This window comes from Phodopus roborovskii, unplaced genomic scaffold, assembly GCF_943737965.1.
Source record: "Phodopus roborovskii unplaced genomic scaffold, PHOROB, whole genome shotgun sequence".
Classification (NCBI taxonomy): Eukaryota; Metazoa; Chordata; class Mammalia; order Rodentia; family Cricetidae; genus Phodopus; species Phodopus roborovskii.
Genome location: NW_026126433.1, coordinates 41,333,327 through 41,352,791, shown reverse-complemented (window position 1 = coordinate 41,352,791; position 19,465 = coordinate 41,333,327). Strand labels below are relative to the sequence as shown.

Below are 19,465 nucleotides of genomic sequence, written 5' to 3'. Positions count from 1 at the left end.
CAACTCCCTAGTGGTGACTGTACTTTGGTTGTTTAGGGTTGGTGATGCCCAGCTGCAGGCTAAGGTAGCTTTGTGTGTTTAGAGGGGTTTTGATGGGATGAGCAAATAGTATGAAAGTAAAAATATCACTGCTGATCTGGGGAAGAAGTTAGGTTTCCTTAGTTCTTCTCTGCTTTAAAGTTTTGGATGTTTTTTTTTTTTTTTCTTTTTTGTCATTGTTTTGTTTGTTTGTTTGTTTGTTTGTTTTAATCTCAAGAAAAGGAGGCCCTCTGAAGAAATTTATGGTCTACACTTTCTAAGTCATAAACCAATCCAGTTTTTAGGCTTAAGAAAGTAAGCTTAACTTGTGTGAGACTAACCATAACCCATATAAACCACTCTGTGGATCCAGTTGCTTAACAGGAAGGGCGCCAAGGTTTTCACTGAAGAAGCCCAGAAAACCATGTCAAGGATTCAGGTCAAAACAAAAGACCAAGTTACAAGAAGCTGATTGGGCAAATTTGCCTTAAAAATGAAGAGAGATAGGAAACTTGCCCACATTTTTAGTGTTTTTGTAACACTTAATGATGACTTTTAAAGTCATCATTAAGAATTTTAAAGCTTGTCATTGTTTCTTCTCTGAAAATGTTTCTACTGTGTGATAGAAATCTGCTGTTACAAGGAGCTTCCTCCTCCCTGCTCTTTCCTACCTCCTGTTTGCCCTCCGCCTCAGCCACTGCGTCCTCTTCTCCTCATCTCCTCCTCCCTTATCTGTGATTGAACAAGGGGAGTTGGGGGGGGGGAGACTTCTGGATACTGTTTTCTGAATAAATAGGTAAGTCTGCTGGCTTCCAATGCAGCCACTCCCCTGAATTTTTTTTTTTTTTAATTGTCTTAACATCAGTTTCAGTCACATTTGCATGAACGTTAGGAACCCTGCAGTCACACTTGTGTGATCAGTAGGAACCCTGCAGTCACACTTGTATGAACAGTAGGAACACTGCAGTCTTTCTTTTTGTACAGTGATATTGCAAGTATTCACTCCTCAACCCTCAGATTGCCCCCAGTGGACAGTGCATCAACTTCCTCTCTGTAAGACCATGATGTAGATAGTAGAAGGGCAGGCAAGACCCCAGGATTACTGGTGCTCTGAGACATTGCCTGTGTTCTGGAATGCAGAGGTGCCTTTCATTCCTTGCTGTATTGAAAAGTGTGTTGCTTCCTGTGATAGGTGCTTGTCATAATTAATTCTTGAAATATGGTTAGGTATTACTTTCTTGGTTACAGATAATGTTACAGAAACTTGCTAGCTAATAATTAGAAGAGCTGGCCTTCAGGTCTATGACTGTTGTAAAGCCTGACATTTCCACTCTGCCAATTCAACTCTACATGGTAAAAGTCCTCACATTTTATATCTTTCCACAATCTGAAAACATTCCACAAATAGCATCATAGTTAGTCCTTAATAAGAACTGTGCAAATGTAACTTGCTCTCCTGTGCCTTGAAATAAATAAGCTGTTAGTCAGAGTGACATCATAGGCTATAGCCTGATCCCATGCTCATAACCTTCCCTTTGCATCTCATCTCATCTAAGTAAAGAACTCAATCTGGGTGATCAAGAAGGAAGCGGGTCCCCTGTGGCCTTGTCTCCTTATACCTTGCCCTAGCTGTGCTGGTCTCCTTATTACTCAGATCCTCAGAGCCTTTGTGTTGGCATTTCTCACCTCCTGCAATGATCTTTCCCCAGACTTTCTTGGTTGCCTTTCTCAGTTCTGTAGACCCTGAATCAAGAAACTCCTCTCAGTGGCCTACCCCAGATGACTTTCTGTGCTTCCGTGGTAGCCTGTACAGTTTCGTTTCCATTTCATGCCTTCCTAGTCTTCCATCATTTTCAAAATACTATTTACTTCTCTTATTTTTTGTCTACTTGTGCCTCACAGTTAGAATGTAAAGTCTGTGCGAGGAAACCTTTGCAGGGTTTTTTTTTCCCTTTCAGTTCAAACAGCTAGACCAGATTTGGCCCAATAGTGACTCAGAAAATATTTTCTGAATGAAAATAGACTAGAAAGTTGAAGATCAAAGAGGCTTTTCCTTAAAATGCTGTGTCCTGAAAGTGTTTTGAGTTCAGTACCCTTAGTCCTCTGGTCTACATATTTCTTCAGTTTGGAGTCTTAGTAAGCTATGATCCAGAATAAGTTCTAAGTGGTGATATAAATAAAACCCAGTTAATTGTGAATACTTTTTAAGTAATTTGCACCTTAAGCAATTGTTCCTCAGTTACTATCCTATGGAGGATGGAGGCCAGCCCTCCTTTGGACTGTCTCCAAGAATCAGTAATAATGAGAATAAATTATAGAACTTTACCTAAGAATCTCTAGGCCTCAGATTCCTAAGCTCTAAAATGGGAAAGAATGTCATCTCTAAGACTGGCACAACTCTAACTTGAATTTAATCATCACAAAAGTGCACAAAATAATCTTTATAATTTACTTAATTCTGTGTGTATAAGCTAGTCTGTAGCTGGATATGGATATTTCTATAACTTCACTTAATTGCCATGTGTTTGATTCTTCCCTTCATTCTAATTGTACAAAATGTAGGCTTTTTTTTTTTTTTCTTTTCTTTTTAATCCCTCTGTTGTTTTATACTGAAGGTGTCTGAGCTTCATGCATCAAGCTCTGCCAAGAGGAAACTCCAGGTGCTGCTTCCTCTGGGTTACCCGCAGGCTAGACAAGCCACAAAGCAAGCCAGGAAACTCAGGCAGTAACTGGCCTGCCTGGATCAGGAAAGGAAGTATGTCTACAGCATGGCCCTGCACCCCTTGCCACTTCCAATTAAGAACATACACCTTTAAGCCAGGCCATTGGCTGTCCAACTCTGCACAAATTTTGGCAAATAAGGTTAAATGCAATGTTTGACGTTGTCTCAGTCTGGTTAATTTCTTTGTCAGAATTCTCTTTGAGAGAGAATAAAATGCAGTTCCTTAGAGATTGTTATCCTTCTGAGAAAGAGGCAGCTTTAAAAGCTTGTTTCTGAATATGTGCTGCTATGTCCATAGCTTGAATAAAGATTGCAATTCTCTTTCTTTTTGAACTACTTTACAGTGTCTTAAGACATAGTGAGCCTGCAGCTGAGACAATGTAGAACAAGTCTGAGAAAGTAGAAAATAAAATGCCAATACTTTTGGTCACCCTTGTCTTACTCTATTTCCATTAGATCCAGAAGGAATTAATCTTTTAAACACTTTTATATATGTGCACATGGGTTCAAGGCAGCTCCGTGAATTTGTTTGGACAGAAATGTCTTTAATTTATTGTAGCCATTATTCTTGTCACTGTACTAGAGAATATGTTTGAACCTAGTAAACCTTACTTTTTCCAAAATGCCACCCCATTCTTTCTCTGTTTATTCTAGATAGACTTTTCATTATAATATGTGTAATTATCCCATAAAATAGCAATAAATAGAATCCTAAAAATAAGTTTAAAAATTTCTGTTAGATATAAGCATGCTGTTATAGTCTTCTGCAGTTTTTCATATCCCATTCTTCCTAAAACCATTACATGAAGATAGTAACTGTTATATAATATTTAGAGCAAATCTTTGTTACATGCATAAATGTGGATTGATAATTGATACATTGACTAGGTATTTTAGCTGAAAACAGTTTACTCTAATTCTATTCTGATATGCTGAGTCCAACATCCTGCCTTTATGAGCACATTACCTGTTTTTTTAGTTTTTAGTTTTTTGGGGTTTTTTAAAGATTTATTCGTAAAGTATTTTGCCTTAGTATATGTATGTGTACCACATGTGTGCCTGGTATCCAAGGAAGTTAGAAGAGGGTATTGGATCTCCTGAAACTGGAGTTACAGACTATTGTTAGCTGTTGTATGGATTCTGGGAATCAAACCCGGGACTTCTATAAGAGCAGCCAATGCACTTGATCCCTAAGCCATCTCTCCAGCTATGCCACTGTATATTTTTATGTAAGGTGCCACAAGTTCCCTGATCTAACACGTGCAGCTGCTAACAGGTTAGAGTAAATGTGCAGCATGAGGAGGATCTGCATTTATTTTAAACTTGATGTTAATACTCTTGGGAGACAGCTGTCTGGCTTCTAGGAAGGACAGGTTTTTGTTGAATTAATGAGCTCAATTAGGAGGTGTCCTGTCAGCAGGCACAAGGAACCTTTATGGGGTTCAGAAATTCAAACGACACTCTTGATTTTAAAAAAGAAATCTTAATGGTGTGAGCCCCATAGTTACCGCCAGGAATCTCTGGGAATCTGGCCTTGCAGCTCTTCTCAGACTGTGTTTGGAATACATTCTACAAGGACCTAGGTGGATGGAGCAGACCCAGTTTCTGTTTTTCAGCCATGTTTGTCATGGCTGAATGTTACATTTTCTTAATTATGCCCATTTTTTATTCCATATATAACTTACTATATAGCTGCTCTTGTTCTAAAAATCCAATCAAAATTCTTTGATTCCTGTTCATGACATTTATAAAACAGGTAAGAGCAGGAGATTTCTCTACATTGGACTTTATCATCTCCCCCTCTTTCTTACTTTTCCTCAGGAGATCAGACATGCCATCTACCAATCAGAGTATTTTATAACTTCCTTTTAATTTTCTAAAATGCTGCCTGGATTCTTGCCAACAGTGATACAAACCAAGATTTAGATTTAGTCTCATGAGCATTACTGTTTCCTTTTTTTTTTTTTTTTTTTTTTTTTTTTTTTTTTTTTTAAGAAATAGGACAGATAGCAGCAACTAATATTGTTAAAGAAAATGTCATTCCTGCCACCCTGTAAGGCAGACTTTATTCAATGATGGTGGTGGCAATAGGTCTAGGGACCATAATAAGAAGGTCTTGCAGGGGAAAGGGGATTAGGAACTCAGAGCCTAGGAGAAGAATATCCAGGATGCATCAGTAAGTGGAAAATTCTCAAGAAGAAATATGAGATCTAAGAGGGATTCTTGCTAGACAGACTCAGCAGAATTCTTACTGAAGGCCAGCCAGGGTTGGGTAGATATTGTGAATGAGCAAGTACCACATTGTACACTAGCAAGTTACTTGCCCAAGTTGAATTCTACAAAAGCTGAAAAGAAGAGGCTCAAAGGAACCCCCAATTACAGAAAGGAGAGAGGCTGCCCAACCTGCTAAGAAAAAGAGTTCTTGGGGACTCTAAGAATGAAACCAGTTCCACATCAAGAGATGTGGCCATATGCCAATTTGTAATAACTCAGAAACAAATTATCTTAAGGAAGCAACATTGTTATAAGGCTTTTTATAATTTACACAGTGTGTATCAAGATTCATAGAAATGGGATAGTATTTTCTAATTTATTTTATTTTATGGAGATCAAAAATATAATCCAAAATCATTTATTTGAGAGTCTAAGAGAAGGTTAGTAGCCAGAGTGTTCCTTATTTTTTGGTATGGGGTATCAAAATAGTGACCTTTTCTAGCTTCTGTCAGTGGCCTCCAGGACTTACCTGAGTACCTTGGGGACTGCTTCCTTAGTGCTTTGTTAGGCTGGTTTCCAGTAACAGAAAAGGGGAACTTCCTTTTTCCATTCTTTTCTAGGATGAGTGTTTTCTGATTATTTTATCTGCAGGAGTGAATGTTGGAAATGCCAGAGTGTGCTTCAGCCAGTGGTCAGACTAAAATATTCACCAGCTATTTCTTTGCCCGAAAGGGTTACCTATATTAGCTGATAAGTTTGAAGATTAAGCAAACAGCCAAACAAAACCCTGCATGTTATACAAGATATATACAGTGTTTTTAAAATGCTTAAAGAACAGTCTTGTGTAAGGAGTATGTTTTTCCTCCCACTGCCTGTCTGGCCCCACTGCACCAGCCCCAATTAACATACAGAGACACTGTATTTGATAAAATGTTGTTGGCCAGGTACTAGTTTCTTATCGGCTAGCTCTGTCTTAAGTATTAGCCCATTTCTGTTGATCTATGTATTTCCATGTGGTCTCATCTTACCGGGGAATCGGGGAATGGGGCAGGTGTCTCGTCTCCCCAGCCTCTCCATCTTGACTCCTCCTTTCTACTTCTTCCTTCCTCCTTGTCTCCTAGTCTCACCTATCTTGCTTTCCTATTGGCCAACAGTGCTTTATTCGTTAGCCAATATGAGAAACATATTTACAGAATGACATCTCCCATCAGTCTTGAGTGACTTAGTACTTATCTATATTTTAACTAAGAATGGGATTGGGTGACTTGATTAGTCATCTCAGATCTGGGCATGTTATTTGGATTTACTGATTATTGTTGCTTTGATTGTTTTTTTTAAAATAAGGACTCAATATGCAGTTCACACTGGCCTGAAACTCTTGACTGTCTAGTCTCAACCTCTGAGGTGCTAGAATTACAGGCACATATCCAGCTTGCCTTGCCTTTTGTTAGTAAGACTTGCTTGCAAGAAGAGAAACATGCTGCAAAACAATAATGGACATAGTGAAGAATTTATCTAAATTGTTCTGTTATCAGTAAAGACTCAGGAGTCAGATATTGGGGTAAAAAAGAAACTTCGGAGGAGCGACCATTGTCCTTCTCTCCACACTTCCTAGATCCAAGAGACCTAGAAATCTCTAAGTCCCTCCCTACTCCTTCCTGTGCATCTTTCCATCCCTACTCGTGGCTTCACTGTGGCTAATTCCGGTCAGCTAGCCTCTGCCTCTGTCCCCTGACTCAAAGTTAACTTTGTTAACACAGTCTCTGAGTGTTACAGTGTGATCAAGTATTCCACAACATAGAAACCCAGACATCTTTCTGAAGACCCATTAGCTTGGTTCTTGTAAAGTTGTCCATTTGTTGTAAAGAGCTGAGGGAAGTAAACACATTTGGGTACTCAGAGGTCCTGAACTTTTAAAGCATGTTCACACTTAATTCAGGTTGGGGACTTTTGACATGCCAATAGGAAAAAAAAAAAAAAAAGATTCAGAATACAAATAATATTACAGAGATTGATTTGTAAAACTGGCCTCTCCCCATTCTTAACCATACTTCTGCTCAAGAGAGGAATCGTCCAATTAAAAACTGGAGTTAAAAAATAGTCCACTCAAAAAATGCTTGCCATTCAATATGAAGACCTATGTCATATCCTCAGAACACACATCTTAAAAAGTTGAGGATGATGGTGCATGCACATGTAGGTGAGTGGATACAGGAAGGATGCCTAAGGCTCCTTGAACAGCTAATCTAGCCTGCTTGGCAAGCTTGGCCAGTGAGAGATCCTGTCTCAAAAACAAAGGTAGACAGTTCCTGAGGAACAGTACCTGAGTTTGTCCTCTGTCCCCCATATGCATGAGCATATGCAAGCATGTACAACTGTTCACACACATGTATACACATACACAAACGTACATGATATGCACATGTATACATATACAAAAACTGAATCTCATATATATATATATATATATATATATATATATATATATATGTATGAAGTGGCCTTCATTTTTACTTAGCACACTTCTCTAAATATTCATTTCAACCTGCACCCTCTTTAAGTCAGCTTCCTTTGGGGTTATTTCTACACATCCATCTATTCCAACAAATGGTCCTAAGTAAATCTCTTCTGTGTACAGTAATGATTCAGCAGTGACAGAAATACCTGTCCCCAGGGACCTGACTTATTCCTCCTAGGACATTGTCTCTGTGAAATTAAGCCCACCAAGATGTTTCTGAGAAACTTCAGGAGCTTGCTAACTTCCATCTCCCAAAATTGTATGTTCCAAGATGCTATGTACCTAGCCAGGTGTGGAAGGCAAAGAGACATGCCATTTTTCATGGAAAACAATAAAACCTTTGCTTTCTGTATATTTCTGTTTGTAAGAAAATTAAATTTTTTAGATTATCTAAAATTGTACTATCACATCAGTTCCATTAATTTTTAATAGCTGTTTCACAGGTGTTTCTACTTTTGGAAGATTTTTTTTCTGAACCATATTGTGCAAACACTCATATATATGTAATTATACATACACACACATACACACACATACATACACACATATATGTACATATATGTGTGTGTACATATATGTGTATACACACACACACACACACACACACACACACACACACACACATATATATATATATATATAATTTTTAAAGTTTCTTAGTCCTCTCAGAATTTTACTCCTTCACGGCTGACCAAATCACTGCGTAGTCTTTACCCCTGCAGTCACCCAGTCTCCAGCTAACATTTTTCCAGGATAGTTTTGGCCTTCTAAATCCTGCTCGGAGTTCCTTTCACTGTTTTCCTTACTTTCTTTTTGTACAGGCCATGACTTGTAGGGCTGTGTTTGGGTTAATTTCTCTTCACATAACCACAGCAAAACTAATTGTCTTACCACTACTGAAACGGACTCATATCTAAATGTAAAGACAGTATCTAGTGTCTTTTGCCTTTTTTTTTTTTTTTTGCAAGTATTTCCTGAATTTCTGACTCAAGTATTGCTGCCTTCCATGATGAAGGAGCCCACTAGTGACAGCTGTCTCCTCTGAAGGAGGCTGTTTAACTGTGTCATTTCATGATAATGGCAGATCCTCAAGTGTCAAGGAGAAAAGGAGCCCAAAACATGTTGTGGTTCCACTTCATGGTTAAAAAATGTGCCAGGGCTTTTGTTAAGCTGAGAATAATTGATCTTACTAGGCCTCATTATCTTTTAAGACTATACTATGGTTGGAATTCTTTATCAGTAATCTTGTGAAGCTGAGCCTGCCCAACACAGTGGACAGACATTCTGGAAAGAATATGTAATTCCCACTTGATTTTTTATTTTATTTATTTATTTTTTAATGCAAGTAAAGGAGGCTAGGCATGGCGGAATATGGCTTTAATCCCAGTATTTAGGAGGCCAAGACAAGCAGATCTCTAAGAATTTCAGGGTAGCCTCATCTATGTAGTGAGTTCCAGGCTACATTGTAAAGACCCTGTCTCAAAACTTTCAGACAGATTCAAAAAAGGGAAGAGCTATAGTTTCATTCTTCCCATCATTGTGATCACATGGGATTAACCTGTAATCTGCCTTTGGGTAGTTCATCTATGGGTCTAGGTTTTACAGTGAAGGTCTTCTGAACATTAGTATAGCTGTTAATGTATGAGAAGGAATTGGCACATTATTCACACATTAGACTCACCTTTAAAAACAACAACAGTTTTTTAAGGGGGCTGGGTGGATTGACATAATCAGAAGAACCACCTGAACGAAGCATGTTGGAGCTGTCTGTTTTTGGTTCTGGGTGCCCACCATACAGTTTAATCAGGATGTCCTCTGATGGTGATAGTAATACTGAAAATGATCTAATTTTTTAATGATAAATAATTCTTGATTTTTCTAATTCCAGGAGAAAAGTATTCCTAACCTGATAAGTAGCTTTAAGAATGGCTTCTGTAGCCTCACTGTCTATGTCAAGATCTATTTTGTCATTTTCCAGCTGAGTAGTAGGGCACTTGATATCTGTGTTTTAGTTGCTTTATCTTATAAATTGGAACAATAACAGCAATAATCATAATTATACCTGGTTTAAAAGTTTGTATAGGAATTAGATGATCAATATTTTATACATTTAAGTATTTATTAAGCAAATCACCCACAGTTATAAAATTTAATGTATATTAAATTTATGTAGAAATTTAATGTATATTAAGCCCATATGAAAGTGCTGTATATTAAAATGTAATAATGAAGCCTATACTAATATAGTAACAATCAGGCTTTGTTTGTTTGTTTGATATTCTTGCACATAGTAATACCATTCAATTATCATGACCACTAAATGTATCAAGGATCCAATGAATTTTATATGATCAATATTTTAGGCCCACACATATGTCTTATGATGCCATTTTTAATCTAACAGGACAAAACTCTCCTATCCAAATCCCCATTGTCCAGTGTCCATAAAACCCACACTATTTAATAAATCCTAGTTTTGTTACAAATGAATATGTAATACCCCACCTCAACTTTTTCTCTGCCTTTGATCACTTTCAATCCTAAAATATTCCCATCAGAGAAACTTTTCAATTTTCTTTGGATAAGGGCATTTGTGACAGTTTCTGGGGACTCTCTGTCCCTACATGTATTCTTACATCTCCAGGTACGTCATGTTGGAAGCGCTGTCTGTGTCACCATCTGCAGTGTGACAGTTACTCAATCAGTATTCTTACCACTCGATGAGAGAGAGCTTCTGGTCTTACTACCCTTATCCCCTTTCATTTTACCTTACTCCCAGTTTTTGTCAGCCATTCCTTAAAGAAGCCTAACTTCCTTTTCTCTACTTAACATAAATACCAGCATTGGAGTTCTCATGGAAGGTTTCTTAGAAGTTGATACTCAAAGTGGGACTTAAAGGATTATTAGAGTTGGACTAGGTAGAGACTCTGAGTGGGTCAAAATAGCAGAAAAGGGTTTCCCCCTAAGCAGAAGTAAGAATACAGCAATGTATGGTATGTTGAAGTGCCCAAAACCAGACATGTGTCACAATTAAGAGAGATACTGGCATAGTACAATTAGTTTATGGAAATGAGAAGCCACCACAGACAGATGACGTTATAGCATGTCTTTAGTCTTTATTCAGTGTGCTTCGGCCCTTGTGTTTTCCAGTTTGTTTTCATTGAAGTTATCTATTGTGTCTCCAGGTTCAGGTACAGATTATCAGCAGCATAGCCTGGCATCAGACAAATTCACACAGAACAAACTGCTTCATTGGGATTTGTGTCTAATTCTAGTTGAAAATCTGTCTTTGACAATGGAGAGGTGTCTTAGCCATTTTGGGCACTGGCTGCCCTTTCATAAGACATAGGTTCAGTTCTTAGCGCCTGCATTGGCAGCTCCAAACCATCTGTAACTACAAATCCCAGACCCTTCTTCCAGTTCTGCAGTCACCAGGTACAACACATGGTGCACAGACACATGGGAAAACACTCAAACACATAAATAACAAGTAAATAAACCTATTTTATATATACTTCTTTACAAAGCACTAGTCAGATCTTGTCACTTTCAAAATTTAAGCTATGTAAATTTTTGTTTACGGTCAGAATTCTGGTTTTTGTGTTAGTCGTCTCTCAACAAATAGCTCTTTGCAGACTGTGCTTAATTCACAGTTATTGTGTGTTTACAAGCTGCCTGGAATTTTCCACCTTCAGTGTTGAGACACCTTTCCTGGCTGCCTGACCCTCTGAACATTCAGAAACACATTCCAGGGCTCATGCTTGCTGCCGTTCTTCTCCTTTCCTTGTATTTGCCTGATGGATTTTAAGTGTAAGATATTTGGTTAATGTGTTCTACCAGACTTGGATTGGTGTTCTGTCACATTCTATATGCTTCAAAAGTCCCAGCACACAAGGTGGATATTTCTGAAAATGTTGCGGTTTCCATGTATGTATCAGTAGAAGCATAAATCCAGAGTACCTTCACTTCAATCTCAGCATTGGGATGGGTGAGGCAAGAGAATTGCCTGGAGTTTAAGGCCAGCCTGGCTGCAGGATGATTGTTTGTTTTACAGAGTCGCCACGAGCCTCTCTCTGTGTCTGCTGTCCTTTAGTTGCAGCAGTTTAAACATCAGTAATGGTGAGACTGCCTTGTTTACTGTCTGATTAGGCTATGTGAAACCCCAAGCAATTATTTTATAAGATCTCCCAGAACAGACCAGTGCTACTGTAGTCTCTAGTCTTTAAAGATGTTTAAAGATGTTGGGAACTTTGAGATTCCTAAGTACATATCACAGAGTATCCAGGACTGGCAGCATAGCTCAGTGGTAGAACCCTGCATTCAGTCCCAGCATTGCAAGAATGTATCTGGCATGTCTTGCAGAAGGGTCTCCTCAATTCTACTGCCTTTGCTTACTGTCTAGATCTGGTATGGTCTTCCAGCATTGCTCTTAGTTACCATGGCCTAGCACTTGTCCCCATCAGAAGGAAGAAGGGAAGAACAGAATATATTTTAAAGCCACCTAGACCAGACCCACTGTGAGCCTCCTAGATGGGTTGAAGATAACAATGCCATTGCAGCCATAGCTAGGGACTGCTAGGTTTGGAATCCAATTGCAGCGTTAGTTTTTCATCGGAGCTTGTATTTCTAGGTCTTTCATCTTCTTTTGATACTTAAGGCATTAAAGAACTCTAGTTACAAGTTTAAACTGCAGGAGGTATATGAATGTAATGTCTTCTGCAGGTGGTTTAAACTATATTAGAGATCCCAGTCCTGATCTTAAACTGTCATCTGGATTCTGAATTAATTTTTAAAAAAAGTAAAATTAGTAATATATATTACATGTCTCTGACATGTGTTCTGTGCTGCAGTGTGTGTGTGTGTGTGTGTATGTGTGTGTGTGTGTGTGTGTGTGTGTGTGCGCGTGCATTCATACACAGACACACACACAGTGACTGTGCTTCCAAAAGGAAATGGCTGGTGTGCCGCCTTGAAATCCGAACTTGGTCACATGTTCTACATGAAATGATTCCAAATACATTAACAGAATGTCTTTCTTCCATCTTCTGGTTTCTGGAAAATAGTTCAGTGTGAAACACTAGCTAACTTCTAGACATTAAAATTTAGTTGTATAAAGAAATAATTTGAAAGCCATTGCATGGAGTCGTGACTTGGAAAATTGATTTTAAGGTGCTATAACAGTGACCTCAAAGAAGAGGTGAGTTAGTTCACAGCAGCAGCCAGCTGCTCTTCATCTCTGGTTAGGCTGCAAAGGAGGAGAGTGGCTTCGGTTGTAACTCAAAAGACTTACAAGAGCTGTCAGGGGAAACAATGAGAATGTTTTAGGCAATGACTTAACCTGTTATGGTACAGGGATAGTTTTTCTTGGACTGAAAATATAAGGAATGTATCATATGCTATAAACTGAATAGGTTAGTGAATTTATCTGGTTGTGTCTTTAAATATTTTACCCCCTTAAGAAACTAAAAGGCTCTATTTTCTAAAACATATAAACATAACTTTTTGTATAATTTTAGAGAACATAGAGACTCTCTGAAGTGTGCATATTAGGCCCCCTTTGAAAACACCCAGACTAGATTCTTGAGCTGTCCCACCTTCCCGTGTGGCTAGCTTTATGGCTCACTTTCCCCAAACATAACAGTGGAGACTGGAGATCAAATGTCAAACATTGGGCTTTCTTCTGAAATGTTTGCCATCCTTAGTGTAAAAGTTCAAAGAAAGGATAATGGGACAGGACAAGAATTTTGCTTTTAATCTGAGCTCTTTGCCACTTAAAAAAAGTATTCACATTTAAAAATTGCAGTTTGGCTTTGTATGATTGTAATAGAAAGATTGTATGAGCTAGGCTATACCAGAAACACAGCTCCAGATTCACAGATGAACATGCAAAATCAGATGCCACGTTGACTCCTGAACAATCTTCCAAGTTCTCAGAACTTCTGGTGGAGTGCCATGATTTTTCAGCTGGGATTGAGAAATATTATCTGTTTATAATTCTCTCATCATTTCATTTACTACACATTGGAAAATGACCACCCAGGATTACAAATGAGGGAGTAATTTCGCCCTGACCCTGAAGTATAAGACTTTCATCCTTTTAGGAAGCAAGGAGGGAGTATAGTACGTATCTGAGTATTTCAAACTCAAGGTAGTAGAGGCTGCAGAGATGACTCAGTGGCTAAGAGCACATGCTGCTTTTCCAGAGGACTGGAGTTTGGTTTCCAGCAGCCACATTAGGTGAAGCATTTATCTAATTATTCTTTATTAGTAAAGACTTGGGAATCAGATAAGGGGTAAGAACCTGAATGATTGGAGAATGAATAGTGACTTCCTCTCTCTTTCCTTCCTCCATCCAAAAGGACCAAGAATCTTTCTAAGCTCCTCCTTACAGCTTCCTGTGTCTCTCTAAATGTCCTTGGTCCTGCAAAACCTCTATGGCTAATTTTGGTCAGCTAATAGTCCTCTTCTTGTTATCCTTGGGCAGCATGATGAAGCTCAGAAAGTGATAATGACCATTGCAGGCTCCCTAAGGTGGGTGGGGGGAGCTTTTCAATTTTAAATAATCCTGTTTGTCAATTCTTAGGATTATGTTTATGCTGCTGGAATACTTTCAGAAAGTTCTTGCCTATGTCCTTGTCCTAAAGTGTTTTGCCTCTTGCAGTTTCAACTTGTCATATTTTATATTAAGGTCTTTGCTACATTTTAAATTGACCCTTTTGTTTGCTTAAGATATGGGGATAAAATTTCATTTTTCTGTATGCGGAAGAAGGTTTCAAAAAGGTTGTCCTGTTTCCAATGCGTGTTTTTAATACCTTTGTCAAAATAGGATGACTGTAGCTACATGAGCTGACTTCTGGGTCCTCTATCCTGTTCCATTGGTCTGTGGTCCTGGTCCACTTTTGTCTGTGACAGTATATGCTATGAGGTCAAATACTATGATATCAAACATTATCTTCTGCTTAGAAATATTTTAATTATTCAGGCTACTTTGTGGTTTTCATATGAATTTATTTTTTTCTAGTTCTTTAAAGAATGTTGTTTGAATTTTTTAATCATAGTATACCTGTAGACCATATTTGGTAATATAGCCATTTTCATAAAATTCTGCTAATCAGTGAACATGGAAAGTCTATTGTCTAGTATATTCTTTAGTTTCTTTTGTGCCTTAAAATTTTCATTGTAAAGACCTTTTACCTTTTTGGTTAGACCTATTACTAGGGATTTTCTTATTGTAATTAAGTCCATTTTGAATTGAATAATTATTCTTAATTTGTTGGAATATAGGGAAACTAGTGGTTTTGGCATATTGATTGTGCATCCTACTACTTTGCTGAAAACACAGATCTCAGAGTCTTGTCAGTCCTCACTGTACCTTGAGTATCTTTTATGTACAGAATGGTCACCTGAAATAGGGTCATATGAGCTCTCACTTTGCTGTTTATGTCCCTTTCATTTCTTTTCTTAGTGCGCTTGCTAAGACTTTGAGCATTCTATTGAATGAATGGAGAAAGACAGCACCCATGTATCATTCCAGATTTTAGAGGAAATGATGCTTCCTTTGTTTAATGTAAAGCTGGCTGTAGGGTTGCTCTATATTGCCTTTATATTATATGTTCCTTCTGTCATGAAGACATATAAAACTTTTGTGAGGTGCCTTTTCTGTGTGTATTGAAATGGTTAATTCATTTCTGTCTTTAAGTCTATTTACATGTTCTGTTACATTTATTGATTTGCATATGTTGGCCCAACTTTGCATTCCTAAAATAAAATCATCTTTATCCTAGTGTATGACCTTCAAATGTGTTCCCTTTGTTCATATGTCCTAGCCTTGTTCTTCTGATTAGGTTTTGTTTGACGTCTACTTTATCAGCTGTGCCAGCCTGTTGATACTTGCTGGAAAGGTTGATTCCATGCTTTGACTCTTAGTTTGGGATAATTTTGCCAGTGAGTTATCTTCCTTCCTTCCTTCCTTCCTTCCTTCCTTCCTTCCTTCCTTTGGTGTTTTCCATCTCTTTTTTTTAAACAACATTTTTTTTTATGGATTCTATGTGAATTTCACATCATGCACCCTAATCCTACTCAATTCCCAGTCCTTCCATAGCCACCATTCACCTTTGTAACCTTCCTGCCAAAAGAAAATAAAAAATTAAAATTGAAGAAACAAAACAACAAGAAAAACATCTTGCCAGCCCCTCTAGGCAATGGCCTGTTCCTCTGTCAACCACAGACTTCTCTCATACCTGTCACAGCTATTGCATCTCCGCTGTGCATGTGCCACTTTGTCATCACATACTTTGTCATTCATCATAGTGGCATTTGAAGCTGCGGTGTGTCACAAAGTAGATCCTTTTGCCCAAACAGCTTTACTTGCATATGTTTATTGCAGTGAGTCATTGGTCTGGTCCAAGGCCTCTGGTTTCTGCTACACCGTCAGTAGTCAACCCTTGCCCACACCACTGCTGGCTCCTCAGGTGGCAGCATAGGCCTCTCCCATCAGGCTCTTTCTCACCACCATCACACCTCCAGTTCTACCTCTCTTTGTAGCGTACCAGCCACCTAGCTTCTCTCCTCTCCTATCTTTCCAGCATGTACTGCTCATCATTGTGCTGGGCCCTCCTAGTTATGTTTCTTAGAGACAAGAAATAATGAAGTTTGTTTTTTCATCCAGTCAATCTTTTTATTTCAATGGTTTGTTGAAGTCATTGCTTTTAAGGTTATTATAGAGAGGGACTTGCCATTTTCTTAACACTGAGCCAACTCTCCAGGTCCAGGACTTGCAATTTTCATTGGTTGTTTTGGTGATTGTTCTGGCACCAACCAACAAACGCTGTTTTTTTTGTTTTTTTTTTTTTTTTTTTTTCTGGTTTTTTGAATTACTGATAGTTATCTTCTTCCTCCTGTTAGTATTAGGGATTTGCTGTTTTCCTGTGCTGTTCATAATGAATTCCTTCTCAGCTCTCCTTTGCCTTCGTGGACAAGACTCTTTCTCCTTTTTCTGTGTAGTATCCCTGTAAGTGTTTTCTGCAATGCTGGCTTGGTTGTCATTGATTGCCTTAGTTTGTGATTATCTGGAACTGTAAAGAAATAACTTGTTGGTATAATGTTCTTGTTTGACAGTTATTTATGATTAGAGTTTGAAGTATACCATTCCATGCATTCTTGGCTTTTATGGTTGCCAACAAGAAATCTGATGTTATTCTGAAATGTCTCATTTGTGTATGAATCAACATTTTCCCCTCATACCTTTTAATATTTCTTCACTTTGCACTTTAGACATCTGTAACAGTTAGTGTTGTCAACTTGACAGAATCTAGAATTACCTGGGAGATGGGCCTTTGCACATGGCTGTGGAAGGTTTCTTGATGGCTTTAATAGAGGTAGATGATACACTTACTAAATGGATGGGGCTGTTCCGTGGATGGGCTTCTATACTGGGAAAATGGAAATTAGGAGCTGAGCAGCAGCATGTGTTCATCTACCTGATTGTTGCCTATGGATGCAATCTAAATACTTGTGTATTTGGATGTTCATTTCCTTCTGTGGGCTTGGATATTTTCTGCTATAATTTTATTGAGTAAATAGTCTCTGCCCTTAGGCTTTAACTGCCTCCTTCTGCCCATGGATTTCTAGTTCCTAGTTTTGGTCTTCTGAAGACATCCCAGCATTCTTGGGAGTTTGGGTCATGCTCACTGTAAATATCACTGGTGTTCCTAGTTAGGTTTAGCAACAGTGGTGCTAGGGTACTTGTTGGGGAATATGTAGTTTATTGTTTTTTGGACTTGAAGGTATGAGTATGTAAATAGTGAAATGGGGAGGGGACAGGGCCAGTAAAGTAAGAATGAGAAACAATGTGATTTGAGGGTTGAGGCATAGTAGAGAAAATATTGTGAGTAGTCCAGCAGCCTTTCCAGGGGAGGTACAAGTGAACAACTAAAGGACAAAAAGTAAATAATTCTTAAAATAAGGAGTGCCATGAAATGAAAGATATAAGGGCCTTCCTGTGTCTTCCTTGTTAGGATGATGTGTTTTCTCCATCCTCGCTAGCTGTCTTGTGTACTGGTCTCCACAGGAGGGAAGGGCACGCCCTTCCTGAATCAATGAAGACCCTTGGAGAACTGGGACTTAGGAAAGGAAAGAGCATACTGGCAGCTAGGCCAGCTATAGCTCTGCATAGAGACTGATAAAGCTCCTGCCACCCTTGAAGTGTAGTGACGGCTCACTTCCCGTTGACTGTGTCTAACCCTGTGTCTGCTCTGCAGATAACGTTATCAATGGGCAGGACTATGAAGTGATGATGCAGATTGACTGCCAGGTGATGGACACCAGGATCCTCCACATCAAAAGCTCCTCCGTTCCTCCTTATCTCCGAGATCATCAGAGGAACCAAACCAACACCTTCTTTGGTTCCCCTCCAGCAGCCACAGAGACGACCCATGTTGTCAGCACCATTCCTGAGTCCTTACAGTAGTACCCACCTGTGCTGGGAAGCAGAGGGTGAGCCTGGCCAACCCGAAGAGCTGGTGAGGAGTGCTGCTCTGTCTCCCTGGCAAGTGGAGAACTGCCTCATACTGAGACTCAGGGAAAGAGAAAGAACGAGAAACCACTCCGATTTTCACCATCTACCCACCTGTGCAGAACGTGCTGGAGAGCAGTTCTTTCCTATTGGCTGTGTTTTGTTCTCAGTCATCTTCTTCCAGATGGTTTGTCCACCTCACTTCCTGGCACAGTAAAGTGATTTTTATTTAAAGCTTTAGAACACATGCTCATAGGGTTTCCAACCATTGACTTTCCCTCTACTTCAAATCCACTCTGAATGTTTTACTTGAGAAAACACATTTCAAAAATCCAAACAGCCAAAAACATCCCACAAAGAGTCAAAACAGTTTGGAGTTTGGGGTAATGGGATTATCCCTAGTTGATAGTTTATTTTTACTTGTGATTTGTGGTTCATCCCTGAACAAATACTGTTGTGGGTTCAGAGTGTGAGCCACACACTGGAGAGGAGGAAAGGGAAGGCCAGTTGTGGGGTATAGGAAGAGGTGGTAGCTACATTTACATATGTGTTTAAACATTGGGGGCTGAGATGGCGCCAGTGTATGCTGAGAGCCACAACTACCTTTCACTCTCGGAACTCCTTACTAATCAGCACAGATCTTTAAGGACCTCAGGGCAAATGCTTCCTTCTCATGGCAAATCCTCACTCAGCCCAGGACATGGCTGTGAAACCAGACTCAATTTGGAGGCAACTTCAGATTTAAGCAAGACTAGAGCATTTTTTTTCCCTTACAGACTGACAATGCCCACGGCAAGCATGGATTCCTACTGAAGGGCTGTACCATATTGTGGCAAAATATTGCACTTTCTCCAGTGGAAAGATGAGGGGGGAAAAGGAAGGGAGGGAGGAAGAAGAGATAGAGAAAGGAAAAAGAGAGAAAAGCTATGGCTGGGTACACACCTTTAATCCTAGCACCACTTAGAAGTCAGGACAGGCTTTGAGATCAGCTTGGCCCACATACCAAGTTCCAGGGCAGACAAAACTATTTAGAGAAACCATCTCTAAATAAATAAATGAGAAAGCAAAAATTATGTTTGCATACATTTTAATTATATTTTGCCTGCTTCCTTTACCATAGCAAGTAGCTAAATTCATATTATCCTGTACACAGAAGTGCATGTTGGGACTCCTGCTGTTCCTTGTGTACTGCCTTCCTTCTAAAGAGAGAACTCCTCAGAGCTTTTCAATCAATCTCCCCCATTGGCTTGCAAGCCTTTGTCGGGTGTTCCCAGTCCGGTCCACACAGCCCTCAACTGCAATCAGGTCATTTTCTGCCTGTGACCCCATTATGCCTGGCTCCTCACCAACAACTGTTCTCTGGACATTGTTGCTCCTGGGCCAGGGCCACATTTGCTGTATTACCTGGGAATCTGGAGTTCCAGTACTGCAGCCTCTTCTTTTTCCACAGTGCAGACTGTTGGGATCCAATGCCACAGTC

General features: G+C 39.2%; 1 protein-coding gene across 2 annotated transcripts in view; it reads left to right on the top strand.

Moving 5' to 3' along the window:
- The window catches only part of Atf6 (activating transcription factor 6), a 150,099-nt gene extending 131,285 nt beyond the window's left edge, over positions 1 to 18,814 (top strand). The window contains exon 16 of one of the 2 annotated variants that reach the window (XM_051186226.1): positions 17,732 to 18,814. In XM_051186226.1, coding sequence (XP_051042183.1) covers positions 17,732 to 17,940 — 209 coding nt within the window. In that variant the 3' untranslated portion in view covers positions 17,941 to 18,814. The remainder of the gene's footprint in view (positions 1 to 17,731) is intronic. The other variant, XM_051186225.1, reaches the window with a different exon arrangement.
- Positions 18,815 to 19,465: the final 651 nt, after the last annotated feature.